The 26970-nt window shown below is 47.0% G+C and overlaps 1 protein-coding gene across 1 annotated transcript in view; it reads right to left on the bottom strand.

The window, feature by feature from the left end:
• Window positions 1-26970, bottom strand: part of dnah5 (dynein, axonemal, heavy chain 5) — a gene marked incomplete at both ends in the record, with an annotated part of 140136 nt that overhangs the window by 59255 nt on the left and 53911 nt on the right. The window contains 16 exons of the mRNA XM_084471872.1: window positions 1134-1306; window positions 2900-3107; window positions 5470-5693; window positions 6065-6278; window positions 6757-6879; window positions 7667-7801; window positions 9472-9614; window positions 9886-10084; window positions 10968-11144; window positions 13175-13416; window positions 14791-14937; window positions 15605-15758; window positions 16975-17082; window positions 18178-18312; window positions 24546-24740; window positions 26417-26604. Coding sequence (XP_084327998.1) covers window positions 1134-1306; window positions 2900-3107; window positions 5470-5693; window positions 6065-6278; window positions 6757-6879; window positions 7667-7801; window positions 9472-9614; window positions 9886-10084; window positions 10968-11144; window positions 13175-13416; window positions 14791-14937; window positions 15605-15758; window positions 16975-17082; window positions 18178-18312; window positions 24546-24740; window positions 26417-26604 — 2765 coding nt within the window. The remainder of the gene's footprint in view (window positions 1-1133; window positions 1307-2899; window positions 3108-5469; window positions 5694-6064; window positions 6279-6756; window positions 6880-7666; window positions 7802-9471; window positions 9615-9885; window positions 10085-10967; window positions 11145-13174; window positions 13417-14790; window positions 14938-15604; window positions 15759-16974; window positions 17083-18177; window positions 18313-24545; window positions 24741-26416; window positions 26605-26970) is intronic.

Here is a 26970-nt window from a genome sequence, read left to right as displayed (position 1 = left end):
CACACACACACACACACACACACACACACACACACACACACACACACACACACACACACACACACACACACACACACACACACCATAGCCACACATTGAGTCATCTTTGTGCTCTTTATTATTATTATTATTATTATTTATATTATTTATAAATGTATTTATTTATCTCTACCCAATCAATGTGTGTGTGTGTGTGTGTGTGTGCGAGTGCGTGCGTGCGTGCGTGCGTGCGTGCGTATGTATGTATGTATGTATGTATGTATGTATGTATGTATGTATGTATGTATGTGTGTGTCTTTGTGAGTGACTGAGCGAGTGAGTGAGTGTGTGTGCGCGTATGTGTGTGCGCGTATGTGTGTGCGCGTATGTGCGCCTGCCATTCTGTCAAGGTAGGCCTACACGCAACAGAAACAGGACCAGCATGAAAGCCCTGCTCTTATGCCTGGCAGGAGGGCCATTGAACCGAGAGCAGTCAATGGCCCTCTGGAGCCCTGAGTACCTTCTGGGTATTTCACAGCAAAACTATTTGCGGGTCCCACATCAAGGGTTTTCTCTAAGAAGCCCCCATATGGAAGCCCTCAGCATTGTCACTGTCATGGGTAGATGTGTAGGAGCGTCTTGAGCTAGGTGTAAATCACTCAGGAGCAGACGAGAAGGATCGCTACCGTGACGGTAGCTATGCGCCCCGTCACAGTCACCACTACATGCAAACACTAAACATATGACTGCCACGATGACTGCACTGAAGTCTTAAATGAATGTTTAGGCACACAGATGGAACCACTGACAGACATTGTGTTATCATTAGTATTGTCATCACTATGATTTAGCCATTCAGCAGACACAAATAGAGTAACAGAGAAATACTGTAATGAGGAGGTAGCAGCCGCGACGTCTTGCTCAAGGATGACAACAGGAAGACGTTGGTTGCACTGAGTATGTCTTTCTATCCTGTTGATGTGGTTTTTCTTGACGGCACTGTATTTATTCTACGCTTGTGAAACACTGTGTGACCTTTTGTCTGTAAACGCTGCTTAATAAATATACTACCCTGCTCCTCTGGATGGACAAGACAAATGACGCTACGTTCCGGAATCGGTAAATCAGTGTCGTGGGACGTGAGGGCCCGGTACCTTGACCAGGTGCAGCACGGCGTCCCTGAAGAACACCATGTCCATGCCGGCCCCTCGGATGCTCTCGTTGTACTGGCCCAGGAACATGCTGAGGCGCTCCGTCAGGCTCTCGTACGACTCCACCGGCTCGTACACCTTGGGCATGTCGAAGTCAGAGTCCTCGGGCTCCTCGCCTGGGGGGGGGGGGGGGGAACACGCACATGGAGCAGGGGTGCCGCGCACGTTAGGAGTTCAGTGTGTGTGTGTGTGTGTGTGTGTGTGTGTGTGTGTGTGTGTGTGTGTGTGTGTGTGTGTGCGTGCTTGCGTGTGTGTGCGTGTGTATGTGTGTGTGTGTGTGTGTGCGTGCGTGCGTGCGTGTGCATGTGTGTGTGTGTGTGACCGAGTCGATGATGGTGACGTTTGGTGCAGCGTAGGATGAAGACACAATAAATGGCTGTGACGTGTGAGGTATGAAGCTATTAAGGCTGTCTATGTCCGTCGTGGTGCTGGGGTCCTGATTCTATAAGGGACTAGGCTGTAACCGACTTATTTCATTTGGTTAAGAAGTGGAAGGACAGCTCGGCCAAGCCTGGTGGGCATTTCTGTTCTGTAAGTCGGCTTGGAAACAAGACAACATAACAGTGGAAGACAGAGTTTGGTCTCTGTATCTCAGCAGGGAAGGAGGTGTTTTTCCAGCATGATATACAGGTGAACATGCACTAGGAGGGAGGGAGCAGTTTTGCTAACCTGACACATGGCCATATGGTTTGTTACACAGAACCATCTGGAAAGCCATCCTTGGAAGTGGTTTGGATAGGGGCAGGCACTTGATACTTGGCAGGTGATTGGATGAACCATCTGTCCATCACTATCTATCCCCTATCACGTAGATCTCTCAGTTCATCATAGGACACAAACACGTAACTCGAAGTCTGGTTCTACTGGGATCATAATCTCAAAACGCCAGCTGCCTCGGTTAAAGTTCTGCTGCCACTTGTTACTAATCGATCCCACTCCCGGCCATCTTTGGAAGAGTTCGATTAACCCCATATGTTTCTCCCCAAGCTTTTGCAGAGGCCAGGGGGAACTCATTTTGAGGTCTCAGCAGAAGCGTAACACTCAAGAACCAAGAAAGTGATTAGCAAAGTGCTTTGGCGCCGTGTGAAGGGGGCACCAGGGGCAGGGGGAGGGAGACCATCGACCTGAGAATCACAGTTCTGTTTTCCCATGCATCTCGCATGTCCACAGAACTACATTAAGGTATCTTATGAATATTTGATGTGGTGGGTAGGGGATATCGCATGTTGTTCTGGGAATTACTGGCACAGGTTCAATCCTCTGTCTCCCTGGTTACATTACAATAATCAATACTACTCGATAAAAATATCTGCAGTATTACAGTTCTATCGTTTTGTTTTGATCGTCATTTTTAGTATAGTATCGTTTTCATTTTGACATGTACAGAGAGATTTTTTTTTTAAGTTGTAACCGATGTGGGTGAAATGTAATGACACACGTCAATGCAGTAGACCTTAGATTCATTCGACGCTACGTTAATTGCGGTATATTAATATAAAGCACCATTCCCCAACACAACATGTTCGCAGCGTAGTCTTGCACACAGCCTCACATAACAGGTATCAGCAGATTCTTGCAGTACGTATATTCACACACACACACACACACACACACACACACACACACACACACACACACACACACACACACACACACACACACACACACACACACACACACACACACACACACACACACACACACAGTACCTGTGGCTTCGGGGGCGTCCCGCAGGAAGTCCACAAAGTAAGAGTCATCTGCGCCGTCGCCCTCCGCACTCCTCCCGGCCTCGCCCCCGAAGTCCTCCCGCAGGAGCAGCCGGGCCAGGGCCTGGTCGAACCACGACACGTCCTCCGGCGTGGTGAAGCGGTCCGCAATCACCCGCTGGCACTCGTGCTTCCAGAGGGACAGCAGGACCTGGGGGGGGGGGGGGAGGAGAGGCGAGGTGGGGGGGGGGGGGGGGGGTTGGGGTACGTCGTCCGTGGAAAATGGGGTAACAGAAGGGAGCGTTAGGGACACTCTTTCTCATTTGAGATTTTTACATTTAGGGTATTTTTTAGCAGACGCTTTTGTCCAAAGCGTCGTCAACCATTTGTACACACATGCACACACACCGACGGTGGGGTCCGCCGTGCGAGGCGACAGCCGGCTCGTCCGGGAGTATTCAGGGTGAGGGCGTCTTGCTCAGGGACGCCTCGCCTCTCAGCTAGGAGGAGTCGGGAATCAAACTAGCAACCTTCTGGTTACAAGGCAACGCGCTTTACCACCTGAGCTAAGCCCGAAAAAACACGGTCAGAGAGCATATCACTGGTAGCATTATTGAGGTGTCATTTGCAATTTGACGGTGTGTATAATGTGTGGCTTGAGCGAGCAAGTGGTTACAAAGTACGTCATGAGTCCTAGACGATACTGCGACCATTCTGGTTCGAGACATGAATCCTTCAAGTAAGGGATAAACATGCTGTTCCACCCTTCAAGGGTTATACCTGCCCTGGCGTAACAACTTGCTTCTTCTTGATTGTCTTTAGAGAATATTGAATTCATTCAAAGGACAATACCAGTCTGGTTGATCAAACCATCAAATTGGCACTCCTGGCTTCACTAAAACCTCCCTAACCAATATCATTTGTTGAAATTACTATTGTGTGCCGGTTCTGTCCAGTGGCTTTGAGTGTTTCTACCGCAAACGCAGGACGATACCAGCATAGCAATTTGGTCTTTGTGATTGAGACTTAGAGAGATTTTGTGAAGCACTTCACTCTACAGCGACTATGGTAGAAAATAATGAAGGTTTAAAAGGATATCTCTGTCATATGTTTGGAATAATAGTAGAAAATAACCGGGTCAACAGGTTGGGGAGGGCCATGTCCCTTTGTCATTCATAACACCTCAAAGGGTCCTGGACGGTCTGAGACAGACATTCCTCTAGCCAATGATATCAGCCTATTTCTCAGTTCACTAGAATATAAGTAAGATTAACTTTAAGTATAAAGCATACAATAATATAAGATATAATATCATATAAGATATAAGTATTGTTACAGTGAAGCCAAATGTTAAACACTTATATTATTACCTGGCTCTCCTTGATCAACAAATGTCGCTCACTCATGTGCTACAAAAGAAGGAACCCCCACCTCATTTATGTTTCAGTGGCCCCTGAAAGAGACTGGCTTACGTCACTGTACACGTCCGTCGACGGAAGAGAGTGGGCGTGTCCGACGCATGGGGTAAAACACGATCTGCGTATAACGTGCGTATGACGCGATCTGATTGGCCAACGGATCCGTCGCTGCCTGAAACGTTAAACTTCTCTCAACTTTTGGACGCAAGAGACGGAGCCGATTTGACGGACAGACCCACAATGCATTTCGGGAGCGTCCCATGTAAAGTCAATGAGATCCGTCGACGGACGTGTACAGTGGGTACGAGGCGTGAGAGGAGACGCCCTCCTGCGGTTCCCTCTCCTTATGTTCTCGTGATGTGTATTCTGGTAGAGTGAACTGGCAGACTTCCCTCAATTAATGGATACTTTTACTAAAGTCAGACAGTACCAGCTTTATGATTATGACTGTATATGCCACAGACAAATACAGTGGCATTATTAACTATTACAATGCATGTTTTACTGTTTAAATGAATATTGGTTTTACAGGGCTCATCTCTTAAACACATGTGATGAGTCATGATGATTTAAGATCAGATTATAAACAAGGCGATGAATGGACTTTAATCAAAGACCTCACTTCATATAATTAATGTGTAATCTATAACTTCATGTAACTACAATGTTTTTATTCTTGCAAAATGACTGTATTACTGTTACTATATTGTATTACTGAATGTATTGTGGACAGAGGGGGCGGGAAGATAAATGCTAACGGGGAACGGGAAGGCCCGTAGTTTAGAGCATTGTGATTGGCCAAGGGCATGTTGGGAGAACAACACAATGGGAATATAATTCGGGTTCTGACGACCGTTCGTGAGTTCTTTGCAAACCAACTCAGGTGATGTTGTTACTCTCTGCAGTGGCAATAAAGCCTTGATCACTCAACCCTAGTCCTTCTCGACCTCTCGTATTTTGTTAGAGTACTATTATGTGGGTTTTATCCACAACACGACCCACTTCGGCGATGTCCACAAACTCTCCATCGACCGCCCTGTATTGATTCAAAGAACCAAAGTGCACTTGGGTTTCGATCTCCACGTGTACTTTCCCCCCCCGAATCACACAGTGTGACCCACTCCCACCACCAACCCACGGGGGGGGTCCGCTCACCTGAGGGGAGTGCACCACCTCCGCCGTGGTGTTGAGCATGCCCTGCCAGACCCGGGACAGGTCCCGGAGGTTGAAGACGTAGTGGAACTTGGCGGGCGTGGGCAGCATCTTGGCCTTGGTGGCCTGCCAGAGGCGGCGCGTCAGGGACACCAGGCGGGGCACGGCGCCCCGGACCTCCTCGGCGAAGCCCCGCCGGGCACAGTAGTGGCCCGTGCCGATGACCCCTTGGGGGTCAGGGTATGGGGGGGGGGGTCAGAGGTCAGAGGGCGCTCAAACCTGAACCCGCAGAGATTATCATTGTTATGGCTGCCCTGGCACTCGCACTGTCACCGTGTGTGTGGAGGTGTCTGAGTACTGATCTTTTAGATTTGTCCTCTTTTTTTTTTTCCGTACTTTGCTGTGTGGTTGCAGGGTTTTGGGAACGCATTACACTCTACCCTATCGTAACAAGGGGCGGGCGACTCCAGAGTCAGAAAGCCCGTCTTTAGCGACGACGGTCGACATTAAAGACCGAGAACAAGCGACCGCTTGCACGGCGACCCGTTGGGCCGGGGGTTAACGTACGACGCGGGGCGTCCCGGCTGCGCGAGCTCACCGAAGATCTTGTCGATGGAGGCGTTGGAGGGCAGGGTGCAGTTGAAGATGCAGAACTGCCTCTTGAGCCGCTGCGGGATGTCGTTGCGGCCCCCGCCCGGGTGACACATGGCGGCCAGGAACTGGATGTCCACGATGTTGGTGAACTCCCCGGGCTTCTCCAGGTTGTAGAAGCCCGTCTGCTCCATCAGCTGCCGCACGATCTCGTTGGTGACCTGCGGAAAAAGGAAAGGGGAGCGTTACGGCACGACTCAAAACACAGTGGATATAAGACATACGACAATTATTAAATATGTGTGTTTTCTTCCAAGTGACATCTAGTGGCTTCTGTGTAGTCATATGAATAACTATAGAATTGTAGTAATTATTATCATTTAATAATTATTAAATACAATTGAATAATTGATATATTTGTAATAGGATGTCCCCATGGTTTGGGGGCAGGGTGGGTAGGGGTAGGGAGTGGACACTGGATGGATTGACCTGTGGATGGGGGCGTTTGACTGAACGTTCTAGTTATATTATTAAGATGCAGGAGACAAGTGACATGGTATAGGTTCAACTTCATTCAAAAAGTCTAAAAATAAATAACATACAGGGTGGAAAATATAGAGAAACAGTATGTGCCGTGTGTAAATACGTGACGTCAAAGGGCCTTCATTATTGGATGTGGATAATAACCCATAGTCAAACCTGGTCTCCCCACTCGTTGATGACGGGCATGTTGATGTCGTCGATGAAGACAGCCATCTTCTTGCCGGCGGGCGGGCCGTAGGTGGTGCCCATCCGCTTGTCCACGTAGCTCTCCACCGATCTCTAGAGGGGGTGCGAGCAGCAGCACATAACGTGTGGCGTGAGGAGGACACTACTGTGAATACAGATCCATTTGGTTTTGGAATGCGAAGAAACGACAAATCAAGATGCAAACGCAGGTGCGAATAAGTGATGCAAACCTGGTACACCGGGACACCGTTCTGTGTGAACATTTATCACTTTATTAAGGTCTGGGATTTTACACTTTAAACGTCGCTTTTTGTTCATTGACCTGAAATGACGGAGACCATAAAATGCATGAGGTCATGAAAAAAGGAACAGCTGTTGAGCAAATTGTTAGCAACAGCAGCATTACATCACATATGCGTCACCGCTTTAGAGTTCACCGACCGGGACCGTCGATGCCGCCATCGAAGAGACGCACATGAGACAGTGAACAAGACACAAAGGGAGAGAATAAAGAGACCGAGGAGAGAATCGGGGTTCTTATCCATCCTGCTCCCAGGCTTGATTAATCATGACGGCCGGATCGATGCGAGCCTTCCTTGTGCGGCAACAGCAGCAGCCGCGATAACACTTCTTTAACTAATGATTAAATAAATAAACATTCACACTAGATCCCCCTGGACTTGCCTTTATTAATCAGAGGTGGCGGGCGGGGGGGTGTCTGGGAGAATCGATCTCCGCAACGCACCAGTCAATAACAATTTATTACAAGGTAACAGACACCCGGGATTCCTGGAGAGAAAGAGAGCGCGGCGAAAGCAGGGCAGGAGGCTGAAGGAGACGTCAGCCGTTATGGGGATTGGAGCTTGGGTTTTAGCGCTACCTGGAACATCAGTGGAGTGGTGGCGGAGGAGAAGTTGAGGATCTTGGCCATGTGCGTCTCGGGGTCGCTCCGGGACATGTAGGCCTTGATGATCACCGTCTTGGCGGTGCCCTGCTCCCCGATCAGTAGGACGGCCTGTCACACAGGAGGAGGGGGAGTAACAGCAGCAACAAACGTCAACACAGAAGTACACGTGGTAGGGATACTGGATGAAAAACGTGTGGCTTGAGCGCAACAAAAAGTCACAAACAGAAAGAGTCTGAAATGTAGCCATTCAGTCCCTTATTTGGCTGTTGCACTATTGTTTGTTGTACGTCCTGGCACTTGATGAACGCACTTAATACAGGTTGTATTCATTCATTGTACTTAATTGTGTAGCATGTACTTAATTGTGTTGTGCATGCATGTTGTGTAGCATGTACTTAGTTGTGCAGCATCTGCAGTAGCTAGCTATCACTGCTGTATACGGGGAATGGGCTTAGCCTGGCGATTGTTAGTACTTGCACTTGGTTCTATGAACATCTTTACTGTGCTGACGGCGATATATTGTTTCACTTCTTATGACAAATGTACATATTGTAAGTTGCTTTGGATAAAAGCGTCTGCTAAATGCCCTAAATGTAAATGTAAATGTAAATGTAAATGTACGCAGCTCAAAAAAGCTGAGAAAATGTACGCAAAATGCGTTAAAGCCGTGACTTTCTTGACAGTTGGATTAAAAGGAAAACGTTTAACTGGAAATTGGGCATTCAGCCTTGATTCAAGAAGGTTTTATTATGAAGCTTTGCAAAAGAGTGAAGTGGGTTATTTTGTATCTTAATTCGAAATATGACACGCAGTGATTTCCTTACTTCCTCAACTTCTGTGTAAAAAAAGCCTGAGGTGTTCTGGTTTGAATCTTAATTTCCTTATCTCTCTCTCTCTCTCTCTCTCTCTCTCTCTGTTCTGTACTTGTGTGAGCATTCTCCATCCATTATCTCAGCCCCCCACTGACTGCATGCCGTCTGCTACTCTATGTGCTTCTGGAAATAGCGGTAGCCCACCAGGAATCACTAAGTTATTCTACTTTATCACCCAATTCCCTCTCTCTTCACTTATACCCTGCCACCCTCATTTCACAGCTCTCTCTCTCTCTCTGTCTCACACACACACACACACACACACACACAAACAGTGACACAGACACATAACACACCTTAAGATCAATAGCCCAGTTGCTGCTTGGGCTGCTTGGGTCCCAAATGATGTGGTCGATACTCTACTTAAAGGCTAAACGCCCGGCAGTCTGACCCATTCCCCCCTCCCCACAGAGGGCTGGGACTGAATCAACACGCGTGTGTGTGTGTGTGTGCGTGTGTGCGTGTGTGTGTTAGTGTGTGTGTCAGCATACAGGTGAGAGATCAAGTGTCACCAACCTTCCCTAAGATTCACTGTGGTTCTAGCTCGGGAGGGTTAAGACACAACACACTGCAGACACGACATGCTACCCTCTCCTGCTCACTGGATCACTTCCATGAAACAGTGTCGGCTCAACTCTACGCACGTTTTGTGCCAGGTGCTTTGAGTCACACTGCAGATAGTATCCCGTTGACGCCGCGTGAAACCTCCACAATGTCATCTTCACGCGACGCACACGGCAACAATGGAGGATATCTTAGGGATGGTGTTTTTTTGGTCCAAGGCTCCACCTTGTCTGTTGGCCGCGGCGTCTTCGGATCAAAACTTCTTCTAACAGTTCTACGTCTCTTATTCCCTCTCTTTCGTAGTACTGGGGGTTAGGGTTAGGGTTAGGATTCCGTACACACCTTGCCCTGCGAGGCGATGGTCTGGATGAGGAAGTCGGTCCTAACGTTGTCCACGTTGGGCACCAGGATGGAGCCGTACTCGGGGGTCCAGTCCGAGGGGTAGACGTACTCCTCCATCCGGCTGCTCCAGTGCACCCACTGGCCTGGTGGAGGGTACGTGCTAAACGGTAAAGGGACTGCATTTATAGCGCTTTTCCCACTTCTGTGAACGTCCTTACTGTACCGACAGCGATATATTGTTGTTCTATACTTATTCTAAGTCACGTTGGATAAAAGCGTCAAATGCCCTTAATGTAAATGTTCATGCATACACATCTCTTTTCCATTCCTAGTACCACCCTTCCTGTACTTTGTGCTGTGACGCCCAGACTTCCCGTCCCGGGGAATCAGCGGACCGCTCGCGGTTCCCCGTACCGTCGGTGCTGACGTGGTAGTCGAACATGCAGTCCTCGCTGTCGGGGGCGATGGCGGGCAGGTCCAGCTCCACGTTGGCCCTCATCCAGCTCTCCATCTTCCTGCGGTCCTCCAGCTCCAGCAGGGCGCCCACGCTCCACATCAGAGCGAACACGTACAGCCGCTCCATGTGCAGCCGGGACACCTCCCCGCCCTGGTCCTGCCCCCGGAGAAAAAAAAACGATACACAGCGGTACAATAAACGGCGTTAAGGACTAAACGGACTGCATTTACACAGCGCCTTTCTAACCAGTGGCCGCTCAAAGCGCTGTCAAATACTGCCTCACGTTCACCCGTTCATGCACACATTCACACACCGACGGCGGAGGCAGCCATGCAAGGCGACAGCCAGCTCGTCGGGAGCGGTCAGGAGTGAGGTGTCTCGCTCAGGGACACCTCGGCACTCGGGGATCGAACTAGCAACCTTCGGTGACAATCTGGCGAAGGCTGGCCTTACTTAGAAGCCGCTCACAAAAGCCACTTTCCGCCGTTTGACGGCGCGTCGCGTGACGTCCTTTCCCCCCGCGAACAGATGGCGACGCAGAGGCCCCTCTAGATCAGAGTGCACACCCGTCCATCTCAATCCGGTGGATTGAATGCACATAAATGCCCTCTTCCGTCTGAACCCGGCTAACCCTCTCTTATCCCCCTCTCCAGACACTCGGCGGAGATGTGTCGGAGGTAGTGTTTCACCGCGGCGGCGGAAGCGGCAGCTAAATGGACTGCCAATATATAGCGCTTTTCTAACCATTGGCCACTCAGAGAGCTTTACAATATCGCCTAACGTTCAACCGTTCCTGCGCACATTCACACACCGACGGCGGAGTCAACCATGCAAGGTGACAGCCAGCTCGTCGGGAGCGGTCAGGAGTGAGGTGTCTTGCCCAGGGGGCACCTCACCACTCCGTCGGGGATCGAACGAGCAACCTTCCGGTTACCAGCCAAACCCGCTCTACCACCCCGAGCCACATGATGTGTTGGAGGTACTCGGCGGCGGGGGGGGCGGCCTCTAGGACGGACTGGGAGGGGGAGGGCGGCCGTACCTTGGGCGGGATGAGGCCCTGCAGCATGTTGATGCTCTGCATGATGACGAAGGCCTCCAGCAGCTCCATCTTGAACTCCAGGGACTGCATGCTGAAGCGGTGGAGCTCGGGGAAGGTGGCCGAGAAGAGTGCCCGCAGGACGTGGCCCTCCTGGGGGGAGCGCTGCTTCAGCCAGCCCTGGGAGGGGACGGGAGACGACAACAACTAGAATGCGTTTCGTGCTAGCAAACTCCACCCATTCGCTTGTGAAAAAAAAAAAGCGGAAAAAGCAGAATAGTTTCAAAAGTTGAAAGAGAAAAACGCAGAGAAATAGCCCTTGTGTCGTTAAAGAGCTGGACGTTTTGATAGTTGAATGGTTTCTGTAGCTGAAAGTATGCAGGAGCAGTTAACTGCACAAAAAACAGGCAAAGGGAATAAAGAAAACTTAAGAAGAACAGTAGATGTGCTTGCAGTAGCAACCACACTAATAATAATAATACATTTAATTTATGAAGCACTTTTCTCAGTACTCAAAGAGGCTTGACAGAGTGAACACAAAATAAAATGATTTAATAAGAACGTATATTAGTAAGAGGATAATAAAGGAGGAAGGGGAGAGAAGGGCAGGAGGTTATGTGTTGAGAGCAATCTTAAAGAGGTGGGTATGGAGGGCCTGTTTAAATGAAGGGAGTGTGTCACCGCAGACAGGGGTGGGACACAATATGGGGAGGTAGTATCCTTTATGTATGGCATGGTAGAATGTGTTTATTCGTGCCCTAAAAGGGAAACTCGATGCAACCAAGACCACATACAGTGTAGGACGTTGACAAGCGTGGTGTTTGGGAGACAAACCGGCACGCACAAATGAGATAGAGAAACTAAATGGAGGGTTTAGCACGGCAATATGGAAAGCAACCGTGACGCACTCCTATACTGGACTACATTCAATAGGTCATAGTTCTAATTGACAAAAACATCATCAACATGGTCGTCGACACGTTCAAAGAACAGCAGCTGGTACAAAAGGCTCTTGGGTATTCTCAAGGTAGCGGTTAGCATGATGAGCTAGATGTGTCTGTTCAATGGTGGGGCCGTTCATGCTTGAGTGTGTTCATCGACTGATCTGTTGAGATTGAGTCGCAGCTTGCACGGCGTGTAGATGGAGGGACGAGACATGCAAAACCAAACATGCAAGACGTTCACAGGTGGCACAGAGTCGTGTAATTGTTCAACAGGAATGGGTCGTGTGTGGGTGTTGAATACATAACACAGGCATTAAATTGTGTGCGCGAACAAACGCACAAACACACACACACACATACACACAAAACGTAAAAGTAATTACAACTTTGGACTCTGGATCGTCTTCAATCAGCCAATGAGTCATAGTCACTAGATTGGAATTAGATTGCATTTAACAGTTTGACACTCCATTAATTCTCTACATTATAAACATATATTATGTCTACGCAAATAGAAGAGCTACTTCCAAAACGTAACTTACTACCATCACGACTGAAATTAAATTCACTGCGACTTTCACAAAAGGCATCCAAAAAGTGAAAAGCAGTGCAAAACCCATTATGCCACAAAAACAAAGATACCAACTGGTTTTATACATTTTCCAGTTTTTGGTTGGCTGGCACTAGAAAATAGTGCTTAGCATCGTGTAGCGTCTTATCCTGGCTGTCTTTGTTGTATACGGGGAATGGGTTAACCTAACAATTATTAGTGCTTGGCACTTCGTTCTATGAACATCCTTAATGTACCGACAGCGATATATTGTTTCTTTCTTCTGACAAATGTACTTATTGTTGTTTGTTGTTGTTGTATTGTTGTTTTTGGTAAAAGCGTCTGTAAGAGCCATATTTAGTAAATGTTTAATTATCATATTTTGAGTTATTGTTTTGTATTCTTTATGATTGTCATTATGAATGCAAATTAGCATGGACCCATAAGGCTTCCGTAGTGTAAAAAAAAAAAGAGCTAAAAGCCTACGGAGCAGCACAGCTTTTTGACCCTTATTTCGATTTCATACCTTCGTTTTTATAGTTCTTTTGACAAGCAGAAGGTCAAACTAATTCAGACACGAGACGCGTCATTTTTGTGCGTCGAGCTCATTTGCTTCGACAGGCTTACCAAGTGAAATAAAACGGGAAAGACAACGCTACGGCGTCTGCAGAATGCCCCCTGAATGTAACTGTCAAGCGGCCGTGTTCAGCACCCACCTCCAGTATGGGGCTCCAGCTGAGCACAGAGGAGCTCATGAACACCATGCCGTTGCGCGACACGGTGGCGGGGGAGGCGTTCTCGATGTTGTGGGGCTCGAACACCACCTTGCAGTTGGGCGCCATGGGGATGCGGTCGCCGTTGGCCAGCGTCAGCGTCTTGTTGTCGTCCAGCACCGAGTTGAGGTTCTCGATCCAGATGGCGTCCACGGGCCCGTCCAGCACGATCCAGATGTGTTCCCCTGTGGAGGCACCGACGGGGGTCACATGACACTACTCCATCGCTTAACCTTTAAGGAGGGGGGCAAACTAAAATCCATTATAGTGAGGCCTTGCTGGGATCATTACTTCAATTTTGTTATGATTTATATATTTTTATGTTTTTATGTTTTTTATGTTTATGAGGTATATATTTAAAAAATTTTAATTAGACAGAAATGTAAATGTAATCTTAGTGGAAACATATTAATGGTAATGTCCTACAAGTGTATTTGCCTATAGTTGATTTGAGTAAACTTTGTTTGGTTCTGGTCAGCCACATTCATATAAATAACAATGGCACCCATCCACTGACCAGTGGACTATCGAACCCTCATCATACCACGTTGGTGTGAAGTTCAACTCTTTTTTGTACGCACAAAGATAAGTCATTTTTACAGAATCGCAATATTTCAAGAATCGCAATACATATTGTATCGGCACGTTGTCATCTCATATTGTGAGGGCCCAGACGCTTTCCGTCCAAATCATCCTGTAATTCATTATGCAAAACCTTAAAAGATTTGATCATATTGTGACATTCTCTGCAAATCATTCTTTGAAAATGTTGGAAAGATGACATCATGTTAAGCCAACCAAAGCTCCAATTGAGTTCCTCTGAATCCTTGAACGTTCACTATATACATGACACATGCTACTGCATAACTACAGTATAAAGCTCTCTAAATATTGAACTGCCAGATGACTCATGTGGGCATGGAGTGCCACGGACAACACATGCAAGCCAGGAAAATCCTCAAGGAAACACTCAAAGGACACTCAAGTTCCCGATGTCAAAATCCAATGTGTGCCTCTATGTGTCCGCACAATATGCTGTCTGAGTGTAGGCACGGACAGTGCATACAGTGAGTATAACTCAGACAATTCCCTGGTGAGATGTTCGGTCAGTGCACAGCTGATACGTTCCTCTGTGATATTCAACCTAGATGTAGTTTAAATGTTGCTTTTTTTTATCACACTGTTTGTAGATAGACTTCAGGGTATGTGTGAAAAACGGTTGCGCCTGAGGAATGACAAAGGTAAAAACACCAAAACTGCAAATTCTGGACACAGTTCAAATAGAATTGCTATTTGAAACGCTAACATTGCGCTGTGTTATGTCAGCTTGATGTTTTTCTATCATCAATATTTCATGTCAGTCTCAAAGGCAGCTCCAGAGGACTGTGAATGTGCGTCCACACATTAGGCTGTCTGAGTGTAGGGGCGGCAGGGATTCAGACCCCCAATCTTTTAGACATTTCCCGGATGTTCGGTGAGACGTTGGGTAGGTGCGTAGACGCTCCTCTGTTATCTGCACTGGTTATCTGAGGTCCTTCTGTCCTGTTTTGAGAGCAGACCTTTCTTGGCCCGCAGCGTCTTCCTCCAGAGGGTGGAGAAGATGCCGTCGGTCCAGTCGTTGGTGGCCACGTCCAGCCGCCCGAACATCTGGGGAGCGGTGATGGCCTTGGGGTTCATGCGCATCTCTCTGTGGGGCTGGCCACAGTCTGGGGGACCACACACACGCACACACGCGCGTGCGTGCACACGCACGCACGCACACACACAACATCAAACATGCACATTACATCACACACAAACACACACACACACACACACAACATCAAACATGCACATTACATCACACACAAAAACACACACACACACACACACACACACACACACGCACAAACATATTACATCAAACATGCACATTACATCACACAGAAAAACACACACACACACACACACACACACACACACACACACACACACACACACACACACATAAACATGCGCACACACACACACACACACACACACACACACACATAAACATGCGCACACATTTGAATTACTTATTTATGTGCTCGATTTAAAATACAAAATACAAGGGCAACCTGGAAGGAATGCATGTGGAGGCGCTTGTAGTCTCCCTGCTGGGACACTGCCGTTGACAGATGCGCCCCTGGTCTGATCATACTGTTGGTTCTAATAAATAAGAGTAGGGATTCCATCTGCCTCGGTCCACTTTGTAATTCTATCACTATCAGCTGTTGCTGTTAGTCAGTGTGATCGAATGCAAACAGTGAAACAACATTTTCACCCTGTATAATGCTCAAACACACACACACACACACACACACACACACACACACACACACACACACACACCTGTCATGGCCCTCATCAGGGTGTGAATGCAGGTGGTCTTCCCTGCGCCGCTGGGTCCTAGTGCCATCATGCCGTGTCGCACCCGCTGTGTCTCAAACAGCTGGATCACCTTCAGCTTCCAGGGGGGGTGGCTGATCAGCCCGGCATCCTCAACCTTGATGGGCAGGGACCATAGATATACAGTATATACTATATATATATATATATATATATATACATGCGTCAACAATGCCGCCATCTTGCCGCAGGGTAACCGCCCACCTCAATGAATGAACGTCGATGGGATGTTTCACACTCAAAATCACTCTAAATCGAATTATTTTTTTAACCCTATCAACTAGGGTTGATAGGGTTAAATATGGTTAAAAATAGGGTTGATAGGGTTGATAGGGTTAAAAATATATATTTTTATTATCATTACCACGAACACCAGAAACCAACCTGCTTGAAGATTGCTTGAAAAGAAGGCGATTTAGAGTGATTTTGACTGGGAAATGACCTCTGTCCCATCGACATTCATTCATTCAGGTGGGTGGTTACCCCGCGGCAAGATGGCAGCGGCAATGACGCATACGTTCCACTGAACAGCGCAGCTCAGGCGATATCTAGTCAGTATATATATATATCTATGGGCGGGGACAACAAACACTGACAGGACTCAAACACCCAGAATGCAATGCAGGAGTCGTTTACCCCCCTGATACCCTAACTGTATTCAGATTCATTCCCTCTCCCTACAGTTAGAGATGGCTGTGGTTGGTCAATCAGAGAACCACTACCTTAACTTAACAGTTATCTTACCATATGTAACTGCTTTCTTATTATTCATTATTTTATTTTTGTCATTATTTTCTAATCACGGACCCAAACAGAAGCCTCCTTCTGAAGTGAATGAGCTAATGTAAGTAACCAATGAGTATGAGCTGATGGCTATAATCCTAGACCACTTGCAATGCAGCGCACAGCAGGTGGGGCTATTAATACAAACAACAGTCATAGGATAGTGTAGAGGGGAAAAGGATTTACTATGACGGACGTGGTCTCAGCCCAGAGAGATGAGTTATGGAGATGTACAGGTAATCATTCAGGCCCTGAGATATGAATGATGGAGTCCTGACGACCTCCAGGCCCACGGCTCCTGGTCTCAGCCCGTTTTGAATAGGCAAATGCCCTGATTTTATTACTGTCCTTCGTTCATTCTTTTTCTTTCATTATTTCTTTCCTTCTTTCCTCCGTCCAATTTTTGGAACTCTGTGTTGTTATTGAATCTCTTCCCACACACACACACACACACACACACACACACACACACACACACACACACACACACACACACACACACACACATGGGTGTTGCATTGCCCTCCCACCTGTACGTCGATAGCAGTCTCCAGTTGTGGGTAGCCTGCTTTGTCAAGCTGGATCCCAGGGAAGAGGTCCTCAATCAAGCTCAGAAACAGAGGCTCATCCTCATCAATCTGGAACACAGACACACACACACAAGCACACACACACAAGAACACAGACACACACATACATACACACACACACACACACACACATATGCACACACACACACACACACACATACAAATACACCGAGCACACACACACACACACACACACACACACACACACACACACACACACACACACACACACACACACACACACACACACACACACACACACACACACACAGATCACAGATCAGTGGGAATATGACAACACACCGAGGCTGTAACTCTATCCCATCCATCACGGTATACGGAACATTAGCCGGGCTACTTCTGTGTCGTAGTGATAGAAAACATTTCATTAACGTAGATGCACAACAGTTAGCCATTTGTTGTCCTTTAAACACATCATTCCCACGCAACGTTCCAATCTCTCTGCGATGCCAATGTTCATCGCATGAGACGGGGACATCATTTCTTCTGTTCCATGCTGTGGCCAAGAGAGGGTGGAAATGTTGTAACGCAATAGGCACACGGTGAGCGAACTTCTCGATAGTAGGCTAAATTGCTGGCGAACCAAGCTACCGTACTGCACAGCAACCACCATACACTTTGCAGGCAGCCAGGAGGGACTACTTTTTTGTATTCGTTAAAAAAAATGCTTTTCCGACTTTCTCGCTTTTTCAAAATTGAGGGTCTATGAGTCTATGACTTTCATTTCGCCATACTTATGTAACCACGCCCGCTGCGCGTCGAGATGGACAACGCCCCTTAACTGTGGTATAATGAGCACATACCACAGCCTGTCGTGATCTATTGCTTAATTATACCACCAGGTGTGATTCGCCATTACAAGCCGTTTAGATAATCAGCCTCTTCTGACATCACAAAAGTGGGCGTGTCCACCCAGATGTGTGCTGGACAGGTCTACCAGCCGACCCCAGTGGACTGCGGCAAACGTTGCTAATCTGTCCAGCGTACATCTATGTGGACACGCCCCACTTGTGAACGGCTTGTAACGGCTCATCACACTCTGGTCACATTATACTGGTGGTATAATGTGTCATGTCGTGAGGTTGAACGTTGACGGCGGTGGTGGTGCGGTGTCGTACAGACCAGTTTGGAGAGGTTCATGTCTCGGAGGACCCTCATGACGATGGTGGACTCTGTGTCGCTGGGATTGGCCCGCTTGGCCGCGCCCAGCGTCCGCAGCACAGACAGGATGTTACGCAGACCGAAGTCGTAGTGAACCTGGAAGCACAACACACACACACACACACACACACACACACACACACACACACACACACACACACACACACACACACACACACACACACACACACACACACACACACACACACACACACGGTTACTGGAAGTGATCCTATGTTACTATGTGTGTGTGTGTGTGTGTGTGTGTGTGTGTGTGTGTGTGTGTGTGTGTGTGTGTGTGTGTGTGTGTGTGTGTGTGTGTACTGTGTACCGTGTACTGTGTGTCAGAGTGAGTGAATGAGTGAGTGAGTGAGTTAGTGAGTAAGTGTGTGAGTGTGTGTTTGTGTGTGTGTTTGAGAGAAAGACAAACCCATTTCAATATTTAACCAAGAGGTAGTTTAAATCGTTTCTTTTAATCATTTTGTTTGTAGATAGACTTCAAAGAGAGTGTAGGAAATGGTTCAAAGTGAGGAATAACAAGGCAAAAACACCAAAATTGCCAATTCTGGACACGCAGACATTTTGGAAACGCACAACTAAGGGCGCACTCACACTGTGCCGCTGGCCTGTGCTCACAGGCTCACACTAGTAGGCAATCTCAACTGGGCCTGAGTACGGTTGCCTCCTGTACATACAGATTGCGTATCCGTGCGTGTGCGCGTGTCGGCTCATTAGCATCTGTACCGTGGCCTGAGCACACCTCTCCGAAGTGTACTGAGGCCACGGGATTTAACTGTACTTGAGTACGGATGGCGTGCTCACACTAGCCAAATGATCTAGACTTTAAGGGGCAAACGTACTCGGGCAACGGTACAGATGGCCTAGTATGAGTGCGCCCTAACATTGCCCTGTCTTATATCAGTTGAATGCTTTCTATTCATCAATCTTTTGTGTAAGCCTGGTTTGTAAAAGGGTGTTGCCGGCGTTTGAGGAAGAGGATCCTTGGTTCCAGTCATTAGTTGGACCCACGTGGGCCCCGGGTCTGTAGCGAGACCAGACGGGTAGCTTAAGTCAGCTCTGGAGCAGGGCTATGGCTTAGTCGGACGCGGAGAAAGCCAAAGCAACAGCATCACAGTTTCCCCACAGGTGTAACAACATCCTCCCTGACATCCTCCCTGTTTGCAGTAGTGGACGACACTCACTCAGCATACCAATGACCTTGTGGATTTACTGACCGGTACCGAGGTCTGAAGAAAAGGAAAGTAGTTCATGGAGCAGATTAAGTATCAATCTGCTTTTGTTTCATCAAACGTTCGATATAGATCCTGCAATCCGAATTAGATTTTCCAATATGAATAGATCAATTCTTCTGTACTATCCCACTACATAACTATGTATTATTATTCTTGCATTGGGCACAGCCAAAGTTGCAAAGAATTGATTTTGGAATAAAATTTGCGATGTGTTTCAAGAACCGATTACAGAGGAAACTCATTAAAGATTTGTCTCAGAGTCGAAGGTAATCTCAGGCTTACTCTATAAATCTGCCAGAGAAGCCGGAGCCCACCCGAGAGAGAGAGAGAGAGAGAGAGAGAGAGAGAGAGAGAGAAGCGGTAGAGCAGATCCTTCCTAAATCCATGCAGGGCTTCTGGCTCCGATTCGGCTGAGAGAGACAGATATCTGCCCTTCAAAAAGCTATTTTAAATAACCTGTGCCACTCGGCAAGTGCAAAGGATCAAGGTTCACCTCGTTTCTTATTCCATCAGTCACACAATGATTCAAGCCAGGAATTAAAAAACGTGTTGAAACAAATAAATGATTTAAAGTGACTATAACTAATAGATTTATTAACGTCCCTGTGGTGGAGAGAGAGATGAGGCACGTCGAAGTGGATGCAAATAAACCCGAAACTCTAGCACACGCGGGAGAACCTCTCGTTCCTACTGTAGGGCTTAGACACGCTATTCCCTGATGGATTTCAAAGAAAAATGAAAATGTGTTAAGTTAAACACTATCTTTGAGCATCTAGCTGGTTTAGATAACAGTCCTCCCGCTAGAAAACCCCTCAGAGGGACTCTCTGGTAGCGGCGCTGTAAGATAATGATAATGATAATGATGATGATAATGATGATGATGTTGATTGTGCTTGGTAGCCATTTTGTTTAGCCACATTACAAAATGTTAATTACCACATTAAAATAACAATATGAAACACGACGCCTGTCTTCATTTACTTCTCTCTTCCCAAGTGATTAACCTACGTGGCCTAAATAGATGAAAAGAGCTAATATTAGCATTCGACTATAATGGTTTAAATCCATGTAAACAGACAGATATAGCCATGATAAGCGTGACGGTAGACTAAACTAAAACTGATGAAAATACAAAGATCCTTTTTAGTGGTTCAACTGATTCAAACAGATCATTAACGTACAAAGCCCAGTGCTAAGATCAGCGCGGTAGCTAAGCTATCTCCTCAATCAGACAACCGACGTCGGTGAGACGGGCCAATGGAAAACCTCCCCCCGTCATACTGTGGTGAAACCGAAGGCCCGCCCCTCCCGGGAGAAGAACGTTATTGGGAGAGAGTTTGTTACCGGCACCGGATGACCAGATTTCTGAGACAAAATCCGGGGACATTTTGGGTTCTGCAGTGTGAAAACCTCCAAACATGCTGTTTTTTTTGTCATAGAAAAACTAAAACGGGGACACTGCCCTTACCCTGGCGGACAGGATTGTTGACGGGGGGGTGGGGGGGGGGGGGGGTCGGACGGAATTGTTGACGGGGGGGGGGGGGGGGGGGTCAGACAGAATTGTTGATGGGCGGTGTTCAGGACGAACGGGATTGTTGACGGGGGGGGGGGGGGGGGGGTGTTCGGATCTTTCGGTCGCAGTCAAAACCCGGGGACATTTCCGGAGACAGCCGTAGCCGGGGACAGGTCACTGAAAACGGGGACTGTCCCCGGAAACCGGGGACGTCTGGTCACCCTACGTCAAGGCCTCCATCGACCCTGACTGAGTTCCTAGTGAAAATGCCTTTGTGGAGACCTCTTAGTGGAGACCGCCGATGGAGACGCCTCGCAGGTGGTGGGTGGGCGTGTGCTGGAGCCGAGCAGCTGCAGTGCCTCCGGCAAACACCGTAACAAACAAAAAGACAAACTCAATGTGACGTTTAAGGGATAGGTTGTTTACTCGAGGAGGATGCCATCACACCAGCTGTCACGGGCAGGGGGGAGGGGGGGGGAGCTCTGCCACCATTGAGCCCAGCCTTTCTCAAGAAATAAATAGGCCTGGGCGATATGGCTGAAAGACATATCATGATATAACTTGATCATGTTGATCGATATCGATAACTATTGATAATTGTAATGACCTAAAAATACTTGGAATTGCCATGCTGGATTTAAACACTTCTGTTTAACACTTAATATCACACTTCCACTGTTCTTCATTGATAAATACGCCAATGTGGATACAACAATGAAAAACACTCACATATGGTGAATAAGTATGGAGCCGTGTTTGTGTAACAAACCCAGCTGCTAGATTCGGTGGTCCAGTCTCTTATCGATGTATATTGCACATGTTTTGTATTGCTATTGATCAAAAGTCTAGCGATACGATCATTTATTGTTTTATTGCCCCGGCCTAGCGGATACCATCCGAATGGGTTAATCCGCCCATTGAACCCTGCAGGCTACTCTCCCCTGACCAAGGGTTGGACGCCTCCCATGTCACGGGGGGCCCCTGGAGACGAGGGAGCCTCCAGCCTGGAGGGAGGGAGAGAGGAACATGGACACATCCTCCTCCTCCTCCTACACCCCCCCTCAGGTAGAGAACTGCCACTTTGTACACACTCAGTGGAATCACCTAGGGGAAAGAGATGCCTCGCAAGTCAAAACATGCTGAGATTGTGCCAAATGGTTTCTGGGGGAGGGACACCTTCTGCTGCCGACTCCGCTGGTTATACCCTGCAGTCGGCTGCTGTCGGCCAAATGGCGATGCATTTGACTGAACCAGAACTAAATGCTCCTTATCTGGTAGGAAAAAATTCTCAGACAATGCAGACAAGACACACACACACACACACACACTCTCACACACACACACACACACACACACACACACACACACACACACCCGTATATCTCATCCATACACCAAATGAGCGATGAAAACTCGTCTTCAGCATCTCCACCCAGATGGGTATGACAGAGAAAAAAAAAAATGAGGCTAATTAAAGGAGACATATTATACTACCAGGTGTGAGTGTGATTAGCCATTACAAGCCGTTTTGAAAATGTGCCGCTTCTGACATCACGGGTGGGCGTGTCCACCTAGATGTGTGACGGATAGATGAGCAACGTTTGCTACAGTCCACCGGGTAGGCTGGTAGACTGATCTATTCACCATCGAATTCTGCGACCCCACAATTCACACCTGACCTATACAGTCATTAGTTGATATTTATTTCATAAACTGCAGTAAAAAACCTAAGATCTCCTCCCCCCGCCTCACCTTGTTATTAAATGTGCTTAATAAATACATTTGATTTGATTTGATTAGCATTTTACAGACCCATACTATGGATCAACGTGCTATTGCCTGGTTTCACAAAACAAATGCCCTAACCCTAACCCTAACCCTAACCCTGATGATGATACAAATGTTAAATCAATTAAGAATAAGAATAATTTAATTCATTTTCATGGTTAAAACATAAATATGTATAAAAATAGTTTAAAATACAATATTTAGTTAGAAACATGGTTTAAAAAGTATTGATTGTTTGGTAAAATACTGTGACATACTGGAGTACTGTAGCTGGGAAATCCAGCTACAAAGGACTTATTCTTTTTGGTTTTGTTTGTTATTTTCCAGAGCTCTCTTTTGTATTACTGTCTGTTTTCTATGATAAAAGGCATCCAAAATGCTCAACTATTCAACCAACACCAACTCCCTTCGGGAGTCATTTTAGTGTGTTAACCTCTTGAGGACCTGGAGTGATACTAGCATCCTATCTACCCATTCCAGCTAAGACCACAGGTGCTACACAAGCATTTCAAGAACGCTGATGAGCTAAATGTTCAAGTTATATGCTTAACTGTAATTGCTCAGCAGTCTGAGTCATGTGTGCAAATTCTGCTTATGAAGCCTGATCCACACACCATCTGATTGAAGCCACAATATAAGTGTAGCTCTGAGGTCACAAACATGTTGACACACATATCCAGCCAACATAAACATGTCATTTTCACATTTTTACCACACCCATTATTATTTTTTTAACACACCAACTCACTACGCCATCGATATCTGTGCCAACCTACTGACATTTTTCCATGGGTTCATAGTCTCACATGTAATTAACACATTTATGTGGGCTGGAGATACACGTGTCATGTGTTCCCATTTGAACGTGTGATCAGTGTATTGGATGTTGTTCCCCGTGTGTGGAGTCTGTGCAGTCATCACCGCACGCACACTCAGAGATCACCTGCATTGCAACATGGAGCACCAGCTTCATGTAGGCTGTGCAATTAATCACATTTTGATCGTGATTTAATATAATCGATTTTCTATTTTAACATTTTTTGTATTTTTTTAAGTTCTCAGTTACAAAGTGTTTTTTTTGGAGAGAAATGCTGAATAAATGCATCATGTTTTCAAACTCAAAAATAATTGTTGAATTGAATAATCGTGATTTCAACATTGACCAAAATAATAGTTTTTTCCATAATCTAGCAGCCCTAGCTTCATGTATAACCATCACCATTTACATTTAGGGCATCTAGCAGACGCTTTAATCCACAGTGACTTCAAATAACTGCATTTGTCAGAAGATCACCCCCCTGTGTCTTTTGTCTGGTGGAGCCCAGTAAATGCCACCTAGGTGGTGTGTAGCAACCGACATTGTTACACAACCGACATTGTTACACACCCGACATTGTAGCAACCGTAGCAACTGTAGCAACCAACATTGTAGCAACCGTAGCAAGCGGCATTGTTAAACAACCGACATTGTAGCAACCATAGCAACTGACATTGTTACACAACCGTCATTGTAGCAACTGACAATGTTACACAACCATCATTGTAGCAACCGTAGCAACATTGTAGCAACCCTAGCAGCCGAAATTGTTACACAACCGACATTGTAGCAACCTTACCGACCAACATTGTAACACAACCGACATTGTTACACAACCAACGTTGTTACACAACTGACATTGTAGCAACCATAGCAACCTTAGCACCGACATTGTAGCAACCTCAGCACCGACATTGTTTACGTCTGTATATTGCAGAGGACTAAAAGAGATTCCCACCTGTTTGGACAGCTGCTCCTCACACAGCTTGTAGAGGGTGAAGAACTTGCGGGCCAGCTCCATGTTGTCTATGAAGCCACAGCTGGCCAGCTTCACCCTGATGATGATCTGCCGGTCCGGGACCATCATGGCCACCGAGCGGAAGCTGATCTTCAGGTTCTCCGGCAGCTCCTGGCGCCCGGCGTAGCCCGGGTTCTGTTCAGGGGGGGGGGGGAAGAAGGTGGCGGACATCTTTATTTACTCATGACGGTGGAAGTGAAGGTGGCTCAACTCAGGAACTAGCTAACCGTGTAGTGTCTGTGTCCTTATGCACAACTCTGTGATACTTTTTTGGATCGGCCGCGGAACCAACTTTTGAACCTACTTGTGTCTCTTCGTCAGAATTAGCCATGGTCGGGTCACGCGTTTCACGAGAACGCAAGTACACAAGTATAGACAAGAACGCAAATTGAGAAACGGCCATAGTTTCTCCATATGAACATATATGAACACCCTAAGGGTGTTCATATGTGGTACATATGGAGCTCAACATATGGGGCTAGTAGGCTCTGTGCTTTGTGGCTACACAGGTTTGATTCCCGAGCTGCGGTGCATATGCTACATGTCATTCCCTCTCTTCGTCCACCCATTCATCTTTCAATTAAGGCATGAAAGGGCCATGCATGCGTTTGAATTAAGAGTAAACAGATGTTTAATCACCATGGGGTTTTCCAGAACTGGCACTACAACAATGAAAGAAGGTAATGCAGAAAGTATTTGACACAGGAACTTTATCTGCGAAATTCAGTAGCTTGATCCGATATTGATACCATCGGGTTGATGACAAAAGCTAATATAGTAGTAACCATATCTTTGAAGAAGTCAATAGCTTGACTTCTGCAGAGTCCCGCAGGTCATAGATCAGAGAGTATCACACACATAGACAACCTAACACACACACACAAGCATGCACACGCGCACACACACAATCACACATCAACAGGCACTGGGAAGCACACACACAATCACACAATCACACATCGACAGGCACTGGAAGGCACTGGAAGGCACACACACAAGCACACACACACACACACACACACGCCCACACGCACACACACACACATACACACACACAAACGTACAATCACACATTAAAAGCCAACCCAACTAACCCAATCATGAATGATTGAAGAAGGTGGGTGGCTCCGTAACCGTCGCCATCACGGGGGAGAATAATATTTCACTCTCACTCCCTTTCATGGCGCGCCTCGGGAGATCAACTGTGCCAATCAGATCAAGTTATCCCCAGCGCCGCGGCAACCGCTAATTAACATTAGAGAGACCCACTCTAGGGCAGCACCTCTAGGGCCGAGCCGGTGACGTCCTTCAACCTGCCCTGGTTTGATGTGATAAAAAAACGCTGCATTTGAATTAGATTGTGCCCTCCAAAGTAAAGGGTTTACAATCGAGTTGGTATGCACACATGTACACATGCACACACTCATAGCATACGCTGCTGATTCATTGGCTATATCCTAAGCCTATCAGAATGCTTTTTACATTCCATAATCACTATCTGCAATTTTTATTTAAATACAAGAGGAACCTTAAAATATGATTTAGGCAATTATGCTATGGTGGCTAAAGAAATGCTTGAATTAAATGTGGTGGGATGGAGAAATGTCGATTGAAGCATCCCACACACAGGGTTATGTGTGGCTCTACGTTCCCATTCAGCACACAAGTCCTTTATATTGAACTGTACATCACACATCTATCATAAAGAAACAGCACAACGCCTTGGTAAACACTCAGGAACACGGGAACGCCAGAAGCCAGGGTCTTTTTTCAAAGAAATGGTTTCACAATGAAAGCGGGGGAAGCGTTACCATGGTGAGGAAGAGGCCAAACTCTGGGTTCATCTCCACGGTGTCCCCGTCGGTGAAGACAAAGTTCTTGCGGCGTTCCTTCTTGCAGCTCAGAACGATGGCTATCTGCTGCGCCGCCACCGACAGCACCGGCAGGTTGATGCGGTTGAACTCGTCGAAGCAACCCCACGACCCCGACTGGGCGAGGCCTGGAGGACACGGAACATTGTGTTGAGTCGTTGCCGTCCAGCGTTTGGCGATCGAGACGATCTTTGTCTCCGAAGGTTGGGATTCAATTACTTTCCGGTAAAGTGGATTTACGCTACTGTGTGAGACAGCAGTTTGTGGGGATGCACTTGAAGGAATTTGAAGGATTGCAGGGGGTACTAAGACACATTCAACTGATAATCTACACAAAAACATGCGTCGATTACATATAAATTGACATTCCCACTTCAACTCATCCAAAGAAGTGATGTGAAATGCTGTTTCGTGCTGGAGAAAGGGGTAAAACATCTTCGAGGGGGTCCAATAGTAAAACTAGTCGGTAAAACCACTAGTCTAAGACACAGTTG

This window comes from Micromesistius poutassou (assembly GCF_964030765.1).
Source record: "Micromesistius poutassou genome assembly, chromosome: 8".
Lineage (NCBI taxonomy): Eukaryota > Metazoa > Chordata > Actinopteri > Gadiformes > Gadidae > Micromesistius > Micromesistius poutassou.
The sequence above is the reverse complement of the archived record's forward strand: the minus strand, read 5'-3'. Positions and strand labels throughout refer to the sequence as shown.